Raw genomic sequence first — 20,543 nt, forward strand, 5'->3', positions numbered from 1 at the left:
TGCAGGGTTTTTGGAGGGGAAACTGGAAAGGGGGTTAACATTTGAAATATAAATAAACAAAATAACCAATAAGAAAAACATACACAAGTTATGTGATCATGCCTGACCCTGCTGTGAGTTAAATTATTTTCAGAAACAATGATAGGCGACATATTACAGCAAGAATATGAACTATCTGGCAGGCATGGAACAAAATGGCTACAGCTATGCTAGGGGGATTGGCTTCAACAGGGGCAACTACTGCGTTTTAGACCTTCCATTCCTTGTTGAATTAGCTGTACCACAGCCTATAAGCCATTCTAATAAATTTTCTTTCTCTATATACAGAGTCATTCTAGGAGGGATGATTGGTTATGTATTATTAAATGCAATGCTGATCATAAAGCCCCACAACTTCCAAAGCAATATGCAAGTGTAAGTAAGTTACTGAACAATTGAACAGAAATTAAAATTTACTGCATTTATTGCGTGTGTCAGCAGGCATAGGGAACACTTGGCTGCTTACATCTCTTGGTCACTATAGAGTAGTGGGAGAACTGAGATCCACTGAGGAGGTCTCTTTCTCTCTCTCTCTCTCTCTCTCTCTCTCTCTCTCTCTCTTTTCTTTTTTTTTTTTTTTTTTTTTGTTCTTTTTTTTCTGGAGCTGGGGACCGAACCCAGGGCCTTGCCCAGGGCCTTGCACTTCCTAGGCAAGTGCTAAATCCCCAACCCCCTGAGGAGGTCTCTTAAGCAAAGACCAAACTCCTTGCAGTTACACTGGGTTCCAGGCTCATTCTCCTGTTTAGGACTCACTGTGGTCTATGTACACTCAATGCATTCTCCCCATGCAGGCTCACATGGACTGAACTCAGAAAGCTGTGGTTAGGAGAAAGATGTCTGGTTAAATAGTCCACCAGGTTCACATTGTGTCAATGTGATTTAATCTAAGGACAAAGAAGTGGAGTTTCTCTGATGGCTTTCTTCTAAACCCTTGAAAGGATTATTGGGGTTTGACCTTAGTACTTTATACTTCTTGCTGGGTCAGCAACACTCAGGGAAGCTTGAGATTGCCATAGGCACAGTATTAGGCTAGATATACTGAGTAGATGATACTAAGTTGTTCAGATGGTCATACCCATTTGCATGGGTTCTTAATGTGCACCTAAGGAAAGAGAGATCAACGTCCTGAGAATAGGAAGATCATTTCCAGTTCTTTTCTATCATTCCAGAGTGAAAGACTGGTAGGGAGAGAATGATAAATAATCAAGAATTCACAGATGATGCTTTGAATGAAGTGTGGGTTTCTGTGCTGGTTTTTGACAGGCTCTCAAGTATCACATGTTGCCCTCTCCCTGGCTGGCCAGGTTCACTTTTAGCTCAGATGAACCTCCTTCCACTTTCCAATAAATAGGCTTACAAGAGTGGCCTCCAAGGACTGTGAGGACAAAATTAGCCTTTGACAGTTGAGGTGTGTAACCCACAACTATAGTTTTAGCCACCTTTTTCCATGTCTACCAGGTATTTCAGATTGTTGCTGTTCTATGCCTGACAATCAAGGACGCAGAAAAATAACCAGATAGAGAGAAAGAACATGGTGATCACTTCCTTGCCTCTTCTGTACATTCTGGATGAGGTTTGTTAAAATTCCAATATTGCAAAAAGCTTTATATAGGGCCCATCACATTAAGGGTCACTGTGCACTGTTCTATCTAAATGGTCTAATCAGAACTGACTACCATATAACACTTCCTGCAGTCATCATATGAGAAGCTTGAGCTTTTTGTTTTGAATTTTTTTTCTCTTTCTGTCTTATTTTTTGCTATATAAGTTGAGAGAAAGATAGTTAGGGCCATGAATTTGCCCCAAAAATTTGAACTACGGATGTGATCAATCAGTGTTAATGTGTGAATTCTACACAGTATTCATTTTTTACTATGATAGATGCTTTTGTGTTTGGAGTGGTGGCCATTTCCAGTGTACAGGTGCTGGGACCTTACTCTATCCACTTAATGATGTTTATAGCTTCATTTTAGACGTTTATGTCCACCCCCTATATCTCTTGACTATTTTATTTTTCTGACAGAAGCTCATGGTATATGTTACTCAGGCTTGTGAGCAGTGCTCCTTTGTCGATATTGGTGCAGAGAGGAGAACCCCACAAGCAGAATGAGGTTCCCTTCACTGTTGGCTACAATTTGCACTTTACTCTGCCAACTGGTCTCCACACTTTGCCTAGCACTTTGAAGACGTCAACTCTTTCTCCTAAGGAATTTCTTGGCAATTGTCGATTGCTAAGCACATGACTTCATGAGTGTTCCCCTAACACACACCCATGTTGTAACCTACCATGCAGACTATTTCTGGATGTGATTTAAAGCACCCGTAATAATGAGACAGGAGAACTTTTGACTGCATATTCAAGCTGGTGTGAAATCTCAGGAAGTTTAATGGCTAACATTGGTGAATGAGGACAATTTGAGTTAGAATGAGACATTTTTGGGCAAGATATGGAAGGAAACATTCATTTAGATGCATAGGAATTACTAAGGTTTTTTTATAATCAAGCCTTGAGGAAAATTTGGCTTTGGAAGCAGGAGATGCTCAATGGCTCTGCCCCAGGAAAGGCTCCTGGAAAGGGCACCTCTGCTTATGCTCAGTACAGGGAGAACATTAGCAGGAGGCAAAGTCTGCTCCCCATGACATCAGCTGTCCCTTCTATGACACTCTATTGTCTCCTAGAGAGTTCTTGGCATCCTCTGCTATGTCACCAGTGTTGTAGTGACAACCAGTGCCCTAGTTTCTCTTAGATTGAGTCTGGTGGTTACACCCTAAGACATGTTTTCCTGTCTTCACAACCGTTTTGGGAGGGGGAACGTTGATTGTGGAGAGACTAGAGTGAAGGAGTCTGGCCTTTCATCTCAAAGTAATGATGGACAAAGACAGCACTTCTGGGGAATGTGTAGTAAGTTCTGGGCAGTATATTTTGAGCTTCCTGTCAGGGGTCTGCAGGCTTAAGCTGACCTTTCTAGCAATGGGCCACAGCAAATGGAGCATCTGAAAAGGAATTGAATTTCCACGAATATCACAATTTCTTAAAGTCCAAGGATTTCAGAACTTTAGTTTCCCCATCCCCACTGGGAGGATATGGTAAGGCCAATGCTATTATACTGTGAACTTCTGGCCTTTACTTTTCAGTTCTTTGGTATGTTACATTGATATAATAACACCATCAGGAGTCATGGAGAGTCTAACTTTTCTGAGTTTAGACAGGGCAGCAATGTATTTCACTATCATTGCTTCTTTAAATACAGTGGATATCTGACAGTAGGAACAGGGGGAGAATTGTGCTCCAGGCAATAACCTTATGTTCTTAGACCTTCTCTGATTTCTTCTAATTGCAGGGTCATTGTTAGCTTTATATATTAGAGATGTGTGTTACAAACATGTTTCTACAATACCAAAACTATTTGGAACGTGTAGAACAAGATTCAGCCTGTAACCTATGGGTACTTCTCGGGCATTGGGTATTTCAAATAGGGGAATTGATAAGTCTGTTGACCATGTCCTCCCTGGAAATGCGTTTTAAATCCAAAGTTGTTGGCCTAGAGTATCAGGGTAGGACATCTGAGTGTCTCCAATCACTCAAGTCTTGTGGATGGTGAATTTATCATCTGAGTTCTGAAACCACAGGGGTGAGGAAACCAAGCTGTACCCTGTCCAGCTGATAATACTCCTGGAGAAGCCATCTCCATTGTCCATGTAAGCACGTGATGTCCGGCATAGGGCACACCTGGCTGCTTACATCTCTTGGTCTCTATAGAGTAGTGCGAGAACTGAGATCCACTGAGGAGGCCTCTTAAGCATAGACCAATCACCTAGCAGTGACACTGGGTTCCAGGTTTGTTCTCCTGTTTAGGCCTAACTGTGGTCTATGTACACTCTATGCATTCTCCCCATGCAGGTTCACTTGTGTTCTTCTACCTACAGACGCTGGGAGAGAAACATCATCCCCTGAAACTGCCCTAAGCAAGAATCAGCCCAAGAAGGAAAAGGAGAGGCTGATTGAAGAGCTGCGGCTCATTACCGAGGAGAGAAATGACCTGAGAGATCGCCTGAGGTTCCTGACAGAGAGATCCAAGAACTACAGGTATGAATCGCTCCAAAGGCTCTTGTTTCATTCCTGGGTCTGCAAGGTCACCTTCATCTTATCCTATTAAGGTTTTGGGTTCTAGAAAGCTGTGCCTCCCTAACCACCCTGTGCTAAACCTCACCTCCCATATAGAGGAGATTCAGAACCTGACCCTGAGGATTGAGATGGAAATTGGACTCATCTGCTTCCATTTATTGAAAAACAGAACTAGTAGTCTGAATGAACAATTGAGGAATAAAGTCAGGGAGAGTGAGTGCCCAGTGTGCATTTGCAAAGCCCTTTACAGCTGGTGGCTTTGCAAGATTGGAATTGCAGTCAGTTTATGGGGAGGCTCTGTACTTGCTGGGCAGGGGACTGAGTGCTGGAAGATCCAGGCAGCAGCCTGAGGGGCCTGGTCCCAAACTGTTCATCTCAATGCTTGACTAGAAGGTCTCAGGCTCAGGCCTGTTTGTTATTGTCTGTGTGTCTTGCCCTCTGAGACAGCAATGGTGCATGCATTTCTCCTAGTTCTCACAGTGCTCTCTGTTTCCATATTTGTCTTTCTCTGACTCTGTTTACATTTCACTTTTTTTGGGTGTGTCTTAGTCTGTGAGTCTGTGTGTGCATACATCCAAATGCATATGGACAACTTTTAAATGTTTATATTTCCCTCCACATTGGAATCTAGGGGTCTATGTCTTGGCCTGAGTATTTACTTGTAACACCTTCATGGTGATTTGAATGCTTTGTTCTGGGAGCCCCACTGTCAACAACACAGTTCTTTGACTATGTGACCACGTTTGTCTGTTTATTTTTATTCTTTGTGCAGATTATAATTTTGTTTTGATATATGGTCTGTTATCAAAACAGGAGAAAAGAAATCACAGGTTTCTGGCTGTGTTGGGGTGGGGGAGCATGGAGAGGTGTGGCCTAGGCACTTGATAGCTTAACTGGCTTGACTGCAGATTTCCTCTTGATTGAACAAAGGGAGCCAGGGAGCCCTCCATCTGGATGCTGAGATTCTGGTGTCCTGGACGCAGAAAAACACGTTTCTGAAGCTGAAGAAGATCCCAATATGTAGAATTCAGAAGGTGTCCTTCCAGGACTGGGGTAGTACAGGACCCACCCTGAGTTCATATATTCCTAAATGCTGATGTTCATTGTATTCTATCATTTGGGGCCAGGCCACACTTCAGGCCAAATCCATATTATGAAGGCCTGGAGAGAATGGAGGAGGCGGTCATGTCAATTCTGCACAACTTAGAGATGGAGAACACTGAGATCCATGAGAACAGCCATAAGCTGAAGAAGGAGGTGACCTTCTCTACGTAAGTCCTGGTCAGAAAGGCTATCACTTGTGGAATGGCCATTTCTGACTTTCTTTGTTCTGGATTGGACAGTCTTCAGCTATGATTCTATCTCTTGTGCTGTTTACACATCAGTGTGCCAGGGTCATTAGGACTCAGTTTTCAGTTCCATAAAAGAGTGTTCCTCATCCCAGGATTGTCTAGGCATCTGCAGAAGGCTCTAGATAGAACAGCACTGATTGAAGTCAGCAGGTTATTATGCTGACCTGGACCTCTGGGGTCACACCAGGTTTTACAACACTCAGTGTGTGGACCACATGGTTAGCATGACCTTCTCTTGGTACTACTGACCTTTTTTGAGGGTGTTGGCCCACTACTAATTGATGTTGCCCCCATGCATTGGGCTTTCATGGATAGATGTAGATCTGTGTTCTTTTTGAGAGATGTGGACACTAATTGGTGCTCGGGCCAAGCAAAGAATTTATTCTTCCCTGAATTAACTCTTTGTGGTTTGTGCAGCAGCATTATGTGTATCAAGATGTATTTTATTAAGTCTTCATGGGTATCTGGGACCTGGTAGAGTTAGTGGGACTTGGGAGTAGGAATGGGAGAAAGGGCCAGCATGATCTTACTATGCAGACTGTATTTCCAGAAACCTGCTCAGCCAGCTCCTGATGGAGAACACATGGAGGAAGAAGTTGGTCCCACTGAAACAGGGGAGCAAGGAGGGACATCTTGAGTGTGCACTGAACCAGAAATATTTGGTTGACTTCAACAAGAAAGATAAAGACCAGCAACGTCCAGACCCAGCATCATCAGGTACGGAGGAGCAGCTGTGTTACCTTAACAATATCTGATAAAATTTGCCAATTTGATACATCTGTGCTTCCTCCTACCACCTTTCTAATTTACACTCACAACCAGCCAACCACCTCATGTAATGGCATTGTTCATTGCTCTGCCTATGCACAAGTATTCTGGGAAGTTAACCACTTTTCAGAAATGGAATTATATTGCAAGTATATTTTGCTGATCTTTTTGAAGCTGCAGTCTAGAAATGGTGACAGATGAATAACATACCTCATTATTGCATATCCATGTGATACATTGGATCCTATGCAGAGTTTTGAACAAGTTCGTGGTTCTTTGACAAATGACACTCTGTGTTAATGTGACTTCTTGTGTAGGAAGCACCTTTCCAGGATAAGAACCAAGTGCAAATGTCAAATTAGTACTTGTCATTGGCTTTAACCTTGGTGACATATGGACATCTCCTTTCTTCCTGCAACCCAATGAGGTCTCTTCCCATTGCCCTGTTCTTGGTTTGCACTGGTATAAGTCTGGGTCCCATATAGTCAGCCCACATTACAGTGAGGCTTGCCGGGGATTTTGCCCTGACTGCAGAGTTAGCAACAATGATATCAGTTAAAAGGTCCATGTCGACTGTCCAATAGAACTGAGGTGGTTGAAGGCAGCATTCTGAGAGCTGGCTAGCATTTCCCCACCAAATCAGTGTCTTAAAAACTGTGTTCCTCTCCCAGGTCTCAGAAAGTGCAAGAGAGCTGGAATTGGACACACCCCAGTAAGAGAGCTTCTTGAAGAATGAGTTGCTTTCTCAGGAGTCCCTGATGACAAACATCCTGAATGGTAACAATATTTTTTGGATGAATATTCTTCCTCAGAGTTAATTTGTCATTTCTTAGAGACCCTAAATTTATATAACACTAAGCCAGCCTGACTGATTGAGGTCTTACTCACTTTCTTCTTCAGAAAACACAACTTGAGAGACAGCTTGTGGGACCGCCTTTCATTATGTGTGCTAGAGGAGAAACAGCAATACGTCTGTGCTTCTACATGTTCGTTAAGAATATGCTTATGTTTAGAAATTTTTTTGTTATGATTTTAATTGAAGTTTTCTTTTTGTTGTTTCATATTTCTGTGTTCTTGTTACTATTTTTCACTTTCAAATATTTTTAAATATTTTTATTCATTTTAATCCTGTTGTGTTGTAAAAATGTATTTGTTATGAATAAATATTGAATTCTATCTCTTGACTCTGAAGACCATCAATCTTACTCAAGGGTTCTGTGGTCCTAGAACTGACAGCTAGAGATGGATCTCTGCATGTTCCATGGAGCCTGGGCTAATAAGTGAATTCAAACTCACTAAGGGGTACCCAGTGTGATAGTGTTTTTTGTGTGGATAATGTGGCTGTGTCTCCAACAAACACTTTATGATGTAATCACTGACATACTTTACCCAATTGTTAGGGGCATGTGGTTCTTCTGAGAGAGCAGCAGATGCTCTAACCTGTGAGTCATCACCACAGCTCCTGCAGGTGGCTTTTGTTATTCCACATGAGGTGCTGTATTAGGTGGACAAGATCACCTATGATAAAATAGAGAGATCTCAGGAGATGTGTGTTCACAGGGAACTTACTAAACTTGCCTGCTCAACGTGTTAGGTTGCCAGGCATCCCTACAGAGCTCTGGTGTTCTGGACAGCTTCATCACCTGCCTACTGGTGGTATGAGGATATCGTCTGGGAGAAATTGTGCAGATGACTGAAGCAGAAGTCCGAGGGCTGTGTATCACGTCTCGTGAAATCTTTCTTAGCCAGCCAACAGCTGTGAACACAGGTTTCTTTTGGAGAGCAGGCCTGTGCAGGCCCAGAACCTAGGTGGGACAATTCAAGCTACCCTTTTTCCATGGCCAATCTCAGATCATATTCAGAAAGTATTTCTTGGGCTAAAGAGATGGCTTAGTGGTTAAGAGCACTGACTGCTCTTCCAGAGGTCCTGAGTTCAAATCCCAGCAACCACATGGTGGCTCACAACCATCTGTAATGAGATATGATGCCCTCTTCTGGTCTGTCTGAAGACAGTCACGGTGTACTTGTATACTATAAATAAATAAATAAATAAATCTTTAAAAAAAAAAGAGTATTTCTTCCAGGTGATGGATTTCCAATTTATGGAATTGAACTAACTTACTGATGGTGGAAGTGACACAGAGAGTTAAAGTACAGAAGGAATAATCCAGAATGTCCACCAACAGTTGCTGTCACACCAGGGCTTTTAAAAGCTCAGCTGTTAGAGAAGCAAGGTAGTCTTTGGTCATTCTCAAGCTTAGGTCTTCTAGTCATTATAAGGTGACCATGACAGAAAAAGAGTCATCTATATCAAAATAGAGAATAGTAACTAGATTCACAACACACTATCACATTACTACTGTATTTGAGGTTCTCAGTTAATATCTAAGAACCTGGAAGAGGCCTGGGTCTTGCTACACATACTCATAATTTATGTCCCCATTGTCAGCTGAGATTCTTCCTGCAGCCTGGGGTCAAGGAGGTCATCCCACAAAGCACAAAACACCCATCTCAGATAAACATGTATGGTTTATTGAATCCAAAACATCCATGAATTTCAGGACACAATTAAATGTTGAAACCTAAGGATAATAGATAGAGAAGAGAATTAAGATTTCTAGTTCATAGATCCAGTAAACACCTTCAACAAATCATAGCATGCAAACTTCCATAAGGTAAAGAAAGAAAAGGCCATAAAGGTACAACAAGCCTACAGAACATCAAACTAATTGTACCAGAAAAATTCCTCCATTCACATAATAATTAAGACGCTAAATGCACAGATCAAGAAAGAACATTAAAAGGGGTAAGGTATAAATATCTAGTAACAAATAAATTCAGACGTATCTGAATTACACCAGACTTCTCAACAGAGATTCTAAAAGTCAGAAAATCTTGGGCAGATGTAATGTAGACACAGGCTCCTATATCCAGCATAATCCTCAATCACCATAAAAGGAGGAACCAGGATATTTCATGACAAAACCAAATTTAAAGAATTCTTTTCTGTAGGAAAGCACAACAGAGGCTAATAGGAGGAAAACTCCAAGACAATGAACTAAACTATACCCAAGAAAAACCAAGAAATTAATCTTCTCTCAATAATTTAAAAAAAGAGAAGCACACAAACATAATTTCACCTATAACCAGAAAAAGAAGAGAATGCAGCAATCATTGGCTTTAATATCTTAACAGATCTTCTTTCCCTAATCCCCAAGCTCCCAGGGGCCAAACTGCCAGCCAAAGTGTATGCAAGGATGCTCTATGGTTCAGGTGAGGCCTGTTGCCCTCCAAATGGAGATCCTAGAGGTGTGAGGTGGGGATGGATATGTGTGGGTGGGGAAGCACTGTCACATAGGCAAAGCTGAGCAGAAAAGGGATGTAAGGTTTGATGAGGGGAGTGTGGAAAGCAGGACAACAGTTGAAATGTAAATAAATAAAATAACCGTTTAATAAAAAATAGCCAAAAATAAAATAACAAGTAAAAAGGTAAATGAAAATTAAACCAAACCAAACAAACAAACAAACAAAACCCCTGTAGTGTATTGGCCTAATGCTGCTTGTATTTTAATGCTAATTGTAGAACTCAAGACTGGTTAACCCCAAATAACTGACCCTGCTCCCAGTTAACTGTGATTATAATGAAGCCAACAGCCAACAGCTGCACAGCAGAGAGATGGGGGAGGTGAGCTTTGAGGGCTTTGCTAGAGAGGATCATGAGGAGGGAAGAAGGAAGAAGAAGCTGCCAGAGAATAAAGGAAGAACGTGTGTGATGGAGAGGAGAGAGGAAGAGGACAGCAGCCATGGTTAAGGGAGAGGAGAGCCTGGTCCAGAGGGCTGTCCAAGGGAACAAAGAGCAGCTAAGATGCTACACAGTCAGTAAGAGTTGAGCCTTATTGTTTGGAAAGTAGATCTGGTCCATGGAGGTCAGGCAGCTGCACAGCTACTGTGCTGACTAATGCACACTAAAAATAAATTTAACACAATATGAGTAACCAGTAAGACAGCTCTGTAGCGGATCCTAAAAGGAATACTTTAGTTTGAAGGGAAGGACAAAACACCAAAGAACACAGGGGATAAATTAATAAAACTAGGAAAGTTAATCAAAGAAGACTGTGAAAACCACAAAAATTAACAAAATGACAAAATTTAATACATAGGTTTAAATAATAATTACATATCACTAAACTCAATATCTAGGGTGGTGGGGCATGAATTCTGCCATGGTCTGAACTCAGAAAGGTGGGGTTGGGAGAAACATGTCTGGTTAAATAGTCCACCCACATTGTGTCAATGTGATTTAATCTAAGGACAAAGAAGTGGAGTTTCTCTCATGGCTTTCTTCTAACCCCTTGAAAGGATCACTGGGGTGTGGCCTCAGTACTTCATACTTCTTGCTGGGTCAGCGAAACTCAAGGAAGCTTGAGATTGTCATAGCACAGTATTAGGCTAGATATACTGAGTAGATGATACTAAGTTGTTCAGATGGTGATACCCATTTGCATGTGTTCTTAATGTGGACCTAAGGAAAGAGAGATCAAGGTCCTTAGAATAGACGGAACATTCCCAGGCTTTTCTACCATTCCAGACTGAAAGGCTGGTAGGGAGAAAGTGGTAAATAGTAAAGAATTAATAGATGATGCTTTGAATGAAGGGTTGGTTTTTGTGCTGGTTTAAGAGAGGGTCTCAAATATCCCATGTTGCCCTCTCCCTGGCTGGCCAGGTTCACTTTGAGCTCAGATAAACCTGCTTCCACTTTCCAATAGATAGTCTTACAAGAGGGGCCTCCGAGGACTGTGAGGACAGCATTAGCCATTGATAGTTGAGGTGTGCAACCCACAACTATAGTTTTAGCCACTTTGTTCCATGTCTACCAGCTATTTCAGATTGTTGCTGTTCTATGCCTGACAATCAAGGACACAGAAAAATAACCTGATAGAGAGCAAGGACATGGTGATCACATCCTTGCCTCTGCTGTATGTTCTGGATGAGGTTTGTTAAAATTCCAATATTGCAAAAAGCTTTATATAGGGCCCATCACATTAAGGGTCACTATGCACTGTTTCATCTAAAATGGCCTAATCAGAACTGACCGCCAGACAACACTTCCTGCGAAGTTCCTATGAGAAGCTTAAGTTTTTTGTGTTTTTTCTCCTTCCTTCCTTCCTTCCTTCCTTCCTTCCTTTCTTTCTTTCTTTCTTTCTTTCTTTCTTTCGCTTTATAGGTTTAGAGGAATGTATTTTGGGCCACGGATCTGCCCCTAGTATCTTAGCTATGGATGTGATCAATCAGTGTTAGTGTATGCATTCAATAAAATGTCCATTTTTGACTAAGGTAGATGCTTCTGTGTTTTGTGGGGTGACCCATTGTCAATGTCTAGTGAGTTGGGGCCCTGGGTATGGTCGCATACCCCAGGACACAGGGGATGCAGAGCAAAGGCAGAAGAAACTGCACGCAGTTGCAAGCTTTATTAATCCTTATTAAGCTAAGAATATGCATTACTACAATTTTCATTGTGTCAAGATACCATAAGATCATTATTCCCAGGATACCAGGAACAATGAGGGAAGATTAAACAAAGAAAGACGAATAAACGAAAGCTTCTTCTAAAAATATTCATATAACAAATCACCTCTCTTATTATAATCAAAATATACTCACCATTACCAAGAGAGCGTTAGAACCACTTCCACAGAAATGGGACACAGCAGAACATAATTTAAGGCCAAGTGAGAAAAACATTTTCTTCTCCAGGGCGGCATTCCAGCCCCTACTTGAATCTATCACCAGGCCTTTCTTGACCCTGCCTGGGAGCTGCATCTCTATGTCTTAACAATTCCTTCTTTTTTCTTTTGTTTTAAAGTAACACTTTACATAACATAGCTAAAGGTACTTGTGGGGTTTAGTCATGTAAAAATAAAGCAACATAATACATAATGTACATAAGATTATGGCGAAACTAGCTCCTCCCATGCTATGGAAAATCCTTTGAAGCCAAGCCTTGGGATCTAATCCTGTCAATTGATCAGCCAATAATTTCGCTATTTCCATAGGGGTAGTATCTTCTAGCTGTTTACCAAAAGACATTCGAACATCATATTTCAAGGCATTAATTACTTTTGAAGCACTTTCATTACCCTCTAAATAGGCTTGAATTAACTTCCAATCATGTTCTGTGTCATTATCCATATATTTACTAACAGAAAAGTAGTAGGATTTCATCATGATAAGCAATATAAGCCCGATAACTGGCATTGGCCGCAGCAGAAGAAACCATGAGTAAAACACACATTGCTAAGAATAAGTGCTCAGCAGTAAAGGACTTTCCTGAAGGGGACAAAATCATTCCTTTCAGTGCTTAATCGCTTCACCTTACCCCATATAGGTAATAGGGTTGTCACTGCACGGATCCTTATCCATTGTTGTTTGTGGACACTAAGAGAAGCCAGGGCCTCAGTAATGGAGGACACCTCCTCATCTCCTGAGAACATCCATCAGGAGAAAATGTAGCTGGTTTAACTGGATTCCTTTGAGGGTAGGGAGCAGTTCTTATTATTCTGTGCTTGGATCCATCTCCCAGGTAACCAGAATAGTCTCCCATCCTGTAATGAGACAAAACCCTCTCCCCTATATACAATGATGTCCCTTCCTGCCATTCAGCATCCCGGGCAATTTTTATCCATACTGTCTGTTCCATGCTTTCTGGGGGGAAGTTCAACAAAGTGTCTATCTGCTCTTGATATAACTTCACCTTGTGGTAAATTAAGAAAATTAATAACGTATAATGCTTGTGCCAATATAGCTCTGGGACTGGTCTGCAAACTCCATTCAGGTTGCATAAGGCCATCTCTTTTCCCCCTTTTTAATTTTATAATTTGTCATTTCAGGGTATGGTGAATTCTTTCAACAAAAGCTTGTCCTTGTGTATTGTGTTCTGTACCAGTAATATGTACAATATGATATCGTTGACAAAATTGTTTATATTGATAAGAAATATATGTTGGTCCATTATCAATTTTAATTTTAGAGGGCAGTCCCATAACAGCAAAGGTTTCCAATAGATGCTGTATAACATGAGCAGTGCGTACTCCTGGCAATGGTATAGCCCACACAAATTTTGAAAAATTATCTATGCTTACATCTATATGTGAAAGGCGACCAAACTCAGAAATATGGCTTCCATCCATCTGCCACGATGTATTAAGTTGCATCCTTCTGGGATTAATTTGAGATGGAACACATTTTATACGTGAAGACTGACACATAGGACAATTAGCAATAATTCGTTTGGCTAGAGAATAGGGAAGCTTATATTTAATATGTAAATATCCTGTATGGGTATGATTATGACTGTGTTCTTCTGGGGTAGCAAATGCCACTAATTGATCTACCATAGGATTGCCAAGTGTTAAAGATTCTGGAAATTTTGAATGTGATCTAGTATGTGTAATGAATATTCTAGAGTTTCATAATAACAATAGTCCTTTAATATGTGAGAATAACATTTAATATAGGCTTAGATGTAGAAACAACAGCAGTCGCAATATTCTGTACTACTCCTACAACATAAGCGGACTCAGCTATAATATTTTTACATCATGAGTAAAATCCTGGAATACATTAATTACCGCTAATAATTCATTTTGTTGTACTGACCCAAAAGAAGATTCTTGTCCCCAAAATTAATCTTTGGTCCAATAAGCCATCTTGGTGTTAGAGCCATCTGTAAACACAGTAAAGGCTGATGGTAATGGATCAACAGAAATTAGTGTATTTATCAAATTTTTTTTTTGTTTTTTAAAGCAATCCCACAATTTACTATGGGGAGGATGAAATTCAATATTTCCAGTGTAAGAAATCATGGCTAATTGAAAAACCTCAGACATCTGCATTAAATATTCCCCTTTATTTTTGCTTAATGGGAAAACAATAGCAGCACAATCATATCCCCACAGAGTAACAGGTCTTTGTATGCCTCATTATTTGTTAATGTTTGGTTAAAGTTTTATTTAATATAAACCCATTCTAAAGGCAACTCATCCTGAGTGAAAGTGCCTGTAGGATATTCAAGAGTATTTAAACATATAATTTAATAACTCTATCTGGATCAATACGTGCCAAATATGCATCTTTCCATTTTCAGAAAAGATACCCTTGCATGCCTTCATATAAGCATTAATATCCCCAGCCTCCTTTATAGGTAATAATGCTCTCCTGTACTCTTCATTAGCATTTTCAAAAGCAAGCATTTGCAGCAGTTGTCCTCCAGCTTCCTCTCCTACCATTGTTCTTTCCAATGTTAATTTTAATATACATAAAAACTTAATATATGGTTCATAGAAAGCTACTACCTTTTTCAACCAACCAGTATCATCCTTTATAATAAGTCGGTTGGGCCACACCTTGAATCGATGCTGGCCTAATTATAGGAAAAGAAAAGGCAGGTGAATTCGTCATTATCATCCTGTGAATCTAATGGTCAACATGCCATCCTCGGGAAAGGACTTAGAAAAACCTGCTTCAGGCAATGGTGCAGAGGGCAAAACTTTTACTTTCGTTTTGTCTTAATGAAGCTCTAGCTTCTTGTTCTGTATTCGTTATTACCCTTTCTGCATTCATGGCCTTGAACACAGTAAAAATTACAGCCCAAAGAGACCAGAAATTGGAATCTTTTTGCCCTGCCTGACAGCCTTTTGCACCTTAACTTTCACTTTGACCCAGATATCAGAATCCCTGGAACCCTCGTCAGGGAACCATGGAGTGTACTCTTGCTGTCTCTAAACACTTTTCTAAACCAGACTGATAGACATGAATTCCCTGCACTCTTAAAGATGCTTAAGCATAGCGAGATGAAGAGAAGATTTATCTTGTCCCATTTCCTTGTAATAAATTGTACTTACCTTATCTGACTGTCCAGACTTACCTTCAGGGACCCTGTTCCAGTGCCATAGGTCGACGTCTAGGGTGTTGGGAGCCCTGCGTCCGGTCGCATTCCTTTCTGTGTTTCCCGATGCTCAGTGGCCATGCCACTCCAGCATGCTTTGAAATGAACCAGTCCGCCGACACCACCACCACCACCACCACCACCACCACCACCACCACCACCAATTTGGTTTTGTAAATAAAGTTTTATTGACATCGCCATACTCAGCATTTACATCCTGTTCAGTGCTGCTTCTGGCTGCAGCTGCAGGGCTTAGGAGCCACAGAGCCCTTTAGGCTCCCAGAGCTGAGAGCATTGACCTTTGCCTTGTTTGTGAAAGAGGTGACTGACCCCTGTGCTCGAGGTGGCCTTTCCGTGCCCTTTAACCCATAGCATAGGTCTCTGTGCCATCCTCTCCCTTTGCTATGGTGTGCACTTCCTGGTACATTTCCGTTAGCTCTTGACATTTCCAGAGCATTGGGTCTTGCAAATTGAATTTGCATGGCACCAGGAATAGACCTGATAGCAGGGTGGGGGACACTCCCTATGGGGAACCCTGCCCAGGGGCATAAGCTTACTTTTCCAGTCAACTCCCTGAACAGTGAGCCTTTGTGGGACAAGGTACTTCACGACATGACTTGACCTCTCTGCAGTGCACCCAATCCCTGCTTGGCTCAGATGTCCCCCAGAGAGGTTGTGTGTGTGTCCCCAGTAGAGGCAGCACTCTGTGTGGTGGCATTGACATGGCATCCAGGAAAGTCAAAACCAGAGGGACATGTCGGGCAGTTGGAAGCAGATGTCTGCGTCCATGGAGAGAAGGATGGACTAGACACTCCTACAGGGGGTGAGCTGAGAAGCACTTCCTTGGCTTTTTCACAGCCGTGTAGGCTGCATGCCATGCTGTGTACCCATGCTGTGCTGAAGCCCCAGGCTTTGAGTCTCCCACAGCTGCTGTGTCCTGGGTCCAGGGTAGGATTAAGCAGACTTCAGCAGGAGAAAGGTGAAAACCCTGGTTGCAGGGTGGGGATGGCACAGTCATAACACTCCTGCACATGAGGCACCTGACTTAGAGCCATATAGCAGCTGTGACAAACCAGCTCTGGTGACACTCATCTGCAATGCCAGGCCATGGTGGGTAGAGGCAGTAGGATCAGTTGTTTAATTATCCTTGGCTACACGGCAAGTTCGAGGCCAGCCTGGGCAACTTTGTCTATGAAAATAAGACAAAAATAGGTCTTGACTCTGAGCATCACTGCCTGTACCTGGCATGGTTGCCCCACCCCAGGGAAGAAACCCCTCTGTCCAGAGGCCATAACTGCAGGAGACCCCTGGCCAAGTGTCTATACAGCGCCCTGTTTGACTGGTCTGTGCTGAGGACCAACCACGCTCTCCTCAACAGGAAGGACATGGGAGAGGCTGTTTCTGTGAGGTCCCGGGCCCTGAGACGGCCAAGAATAAACCCTGTCCTTGGGAAAGCCATGGAGACTAGGAACCCAGGGGATCTCTGCAAACACCAGGGCTGGCAGGGGACTCTGATCCTCTACAGCAGCTGCTCTCAATCTGTGGGTTCTACATCAGAGCTCCTGCACACCAGACATTTACATTACAGTTCCTCACAGTAACAAAGTTACACTCATGAAGTAGCTCTCCAATAAGTTTATGGTTGGGATCACAACATGAGGAACTGAAATAAAGAGACACAGTGTTAGGAAGGGTAAGAACCGCCATTCTATAGGAACCCAGGCATCTGCACTCGGTGTCTGGAAGTGTGGTAGGCTAGGCTTCACCCTCAGCGATGCCAGCATGTGGGCACCAAGCCTAGGTTCCACCCCAATGCTTCCTGGATATGTGCAGGCCTGGTTCCATCAAGAAATAACAAAGGAACCCTTGGCAAAAAACACTGGGTAACAAACAGGTCAGGAAAACACACCCCCTCTGCTGCAACTCCTCTCAGGAGGGCTAATCTTTCCAGGAGGCCCCGGCTATAACCAAACCTTGTCTCCCAGTGCTTGCCCATTGGTGTCTTGGCCATATTCAGATTTGAGGACTTTGAACAGAATAGCTTCCAGCAGATTTGCATCAATGAATCCAACAAGCAGTTGCAGTCCTACTTCACCCAGCGCATCTTCAAGCTGAGGCAGGTGAGAGTGGACACCTATTCCCCAGCCCAGCCCGGCCATCACCCTGAATGTCAGCGATGTCCCTCAGTATCAGCAGGATGGGGCCTGGGCACCGTAGGTTCCCCAGGACCTAAAGCTATGTCCTTGAACTAAGTGCCATGCTCAGCCCTTCCAGCCTCTTTCAACCCTTCTGGATGCTCAACTGCTCCTGCAGCAAGGCATCAGTGTGCACATTCTGTTATGTCATTTGTGTGTGTCTACAGGTGGTCAGAGCCTGTCCCCTCTGTCCCTTTCTTTTGCTGTATTTGCCTTTCTGAGGAGGCAGGACTCACAGGTATGGGAGGCAGCCACATGCATATTCTGCAGCCATGTCTGACTCCTCTGAGGCTCAGTCCCACTTACACACCTACCCTCCAACCTCCCCACTCCATGTCACCCCTGGAGCTCTGTAGACCTTCCTGCTTTCTGTCCTTATATAACTGGTGACACTGCAGCCCTCAGTGGTGTCATACAGTGTTAGTTTGTCTTTGCACTGCCTGGAGGTCTGACTTAGGAGAATGGCTACCATTCTCATTCCTGTTCAAGGGTCAGAATCTGAATCCTATGTAAGGCTGAATAATATTCTAGCACATGGCTGTGCCATGTTGAATTTACACAGTCACCTATGGATCTTATATTTTGGCTTGTAAACACACACATATAAGACTCAAGTGACACCCAAGTGGAGAATTGCTGGAGTCCTCCATGGCTTTCTGAACCGTCTGAGAGACCATCCTGTCCACAGTGTATAGGGCACCATCTACTCATAGCTCACACAGCATGAGAAGTTTAGGGAGGGTTAACCTGGCTTCTCTATCTCCTACTTTCTGCCACACTAGCCCTAGCATCTTTCTGTATTGCAGTGAATGTTTAGAACCCAGGAGGATTCCAGCTTCCTTGCTCATATATAGCAAGTTCCTCCTTGCCTGCTTTGAGACTGAGTCTCATGCGGCCCAGGCTGGCTTTGATCTCACCATTAGTTACGATGGCCATGAACTCCTGGTTCTCATGCCTCAGACGTCTCTGAGTGCTGGGTGACAGGTATGCACCACTCTTAAGTCCTGCCACTGGGACAAGAAAGAGCAGAGCCAGCTCTGAAGCACACACTTTGCTGGTGTCAGTGATGACTGACTTATGATCCTGTCTTCCTTGCCCATGGCCCTTCTTCTTGGTGCATGCCATCCTTCCTCCCTGTGACTCATGGGGGACACCAAGCCGGAGGATGTCAGGAAGAAGTTTACTTACTTCACTGGGTTGGAGGCTGTTAGGTTCCTGCGTCAGTAGGTGAGATTCAAGCTAGAAGGTTTGTGGCATGAGAAACGGGAACAGAACTGGCATGCCAGGAACAATTGTCACCTGGCTCTGAGAAGACCAGGTGGGCAGAAACTCATCGTTGGGCAGGTAGTGAGCCCAAGACCAGGCTGGGCATTGCTCAGCACATGTGAACAGGTGTGCTTACATGGACATGTGTTTCCCCCACATGGTCACCACTTATCCAGGCATGGTGAATACTCCAAGGAGCTTTTTATGTTTTAACATTGTGTGTGTTTGTGTGTCCATACATACATATACACACATACATTCGTACATATACACGAATACACGTACATGAAAACACATGCATATACATGACTATACACATTCATGCTCACACACAGATACATACTCACCTACATGCATACACACATACACACACATACACACACATACACACATACACACATACATGCATACACACATACACATATACATACACACATATACACACATACAATACATATACACACATACAAATACACCTATACACACATATAGACAGACATATACACACATATACATATACACGTATACACATACATGCATACACACATTCATATCCACACATACATACAGACATATACATATATACTCACATACATGTAAGCACATGAGTGGAAGCCAGAGGACAGCTTGGCCCTTGGTTCTCTCCCTTTTACCACGTGGGTCCTGGGGATTGAGTCAAGCTCATCAGACTTGACAGCAAGCCCCTTTAACTGTAGAGTCCTCTTGTTGGCTGCCAGTCACCTCTTTCCACAAATTCTATCCATGGTGGAATGTTTACAGTTGTTATTCTCATGATTCCTTCAGCAATAGCGCAGACATCATTTACACTGCATTAGGAGTTATAATTCATGTAGATGTCAGGAGAGCTGGAGGCGTGGATCAAGAAGAGAGCCCACTTTCAATGTCATTATGTGGTATTGCCTTAGGCCCTTTTATACACTCCCCTGGCTTTGTCTGAGTATATGTTTGAGGGCTCTCTATGACTGTGCAAAGAAGTAAGAGCTAGGGCTGGGCCACAAAATAGGAAAGTACTTGTTCATCCAAAAACAAAAACAAAAAACAAACAAACAAACAAAAATAGCTCTAGGGTTAAATATTGGTGTTAGTGCTGAACTAAACAGCCAGAAGGTATTTTTCTAAGTAAATAACACAATATTGGGGATGACAATATGATCAAATATCCTACAACATAAGTTTGCAATGTTACCTACATTTTATAAATCAAGTCTGACCACCGTTTTGGTTGTTTCCAATCATGTCTGAGTGCATCATCACGGGAATCCCAAGGAAAATCAGAAATGGGTTCTTGAAGCTGTTGCACAGGGCCAGTATAGACCTAAATACCACAGAGGAAACCTTGATTCTTATCTCAAGGGATCATTCACCATCCCTCTTGTCACATAACTTATGGCAAGACGTCACCTTTCCTAAACTTAGCCTTTTTCCCAAGTGCTGCAGAAGGGAAGATCTGGTGTCAAGGGGTCTGGATTCAAACCACAGGACACTGAATTCATTTAAATAGGTGTAGTTTATTAATGCACACACCAATACAGTTCAACCAGAGCAACAGCTCACAACTGTGTACTGGACATTGCTAGGCCCAGCTCATTGCAAAATCCACATGGGCTCATGCACAAGTGCTAGAAATGCTTCGGTCTATGGGCCCTGACTCAGGCCATTTTACACATAATTGTTCCTATTTCCCTTGAATCTATTGGGTCCTATGTGAAGAATACACTTGGGGAACTTGTTAAGATTAACAAACCTCATAACATACAGAACATAACAGGGTATGTGACCAGCACCACACAGTTCAACGTCAGAGTTTTTTGTTCTTTGTTAGTGTTTTTCTT

The 20,543-nt window shown here is 42.6% G+C and overlaps 2 protein-coding genes across 2 annotated transcripts in view; one reads left to right on the top strand and one right to left on the bottom strand.

The window, feature by feature from the left end:
• Nucleotides 1-20,543, bottom strand: part of LOC147999169 (disks large homolog 5-like) — a 130,439-nt gene that overhangs the window by 64,192 nt on the left and 45,704 nt on the right. The gene's annotated exons all lie outside the window — the stretch shown is intronic.
• Nucleotides 2,790-7,461, top strand: LOC147999172 (uncharacterized). Its single transcript, XM_087596337.1, has 6 exons — nt 2,790-2,941; nt 3,967-4,126; nt 5,293-5,436; nt 6,068-6,234; nt 6,957-7,062; nt 7,186-7,461. Exons 1-5 carry the CDS (start codon nt 2,815-2,817, stop codon nt 7,019-7,021), a joined length of 663 nt encoding a protein of 220 aa, XP_087452463.1. The 5' UTR covers nt 2,790-2,814; the 3' UTR covers nt 7,022-7,062; nt 7,186-7,461.

The sequence above is a fragment of the Rattus norvegicus genome, chromosome 19, assembly GCF_021556685.1.
Source record: "Rattus norvegicus strain SHRSP/BbbUtx chromosome 19, alternate assembly SHRSP_T2T, whole genome shotgun sequence".
Classification (NCBI taxonomy): Eukaryota; Metazoa; Chordata; class Mammalia; order Rodentia; family Muridae; genus Rattus; species Rattus norvegicus.

Excerpts from the sequence above, each read along its gene's own strand:
- LOC147999172 (XM_087596337.1), top strand. The coding sequence starts at position 2,815 with ATGTTTTCCTGTCTTCACAACCGTTTTGGGAGGGGGAACGTTGATTGT. Across the intron at positions 2,942-3,966 it reads GCACTTCTGGGGAATGTGTA|ACGCTGGGAGAGAAACATCA; the intron begins GTAAGTTCTGGG and ends TTCTACCTACAG. Across the intron at positions 6,235-6,956 it reads TCCAGACCCAGCATCATCAG|GTCTCAGAAAGTGCAAGAGA; the intron begins GTACGGAGGAGC and ends TTCCTCTCCCAG.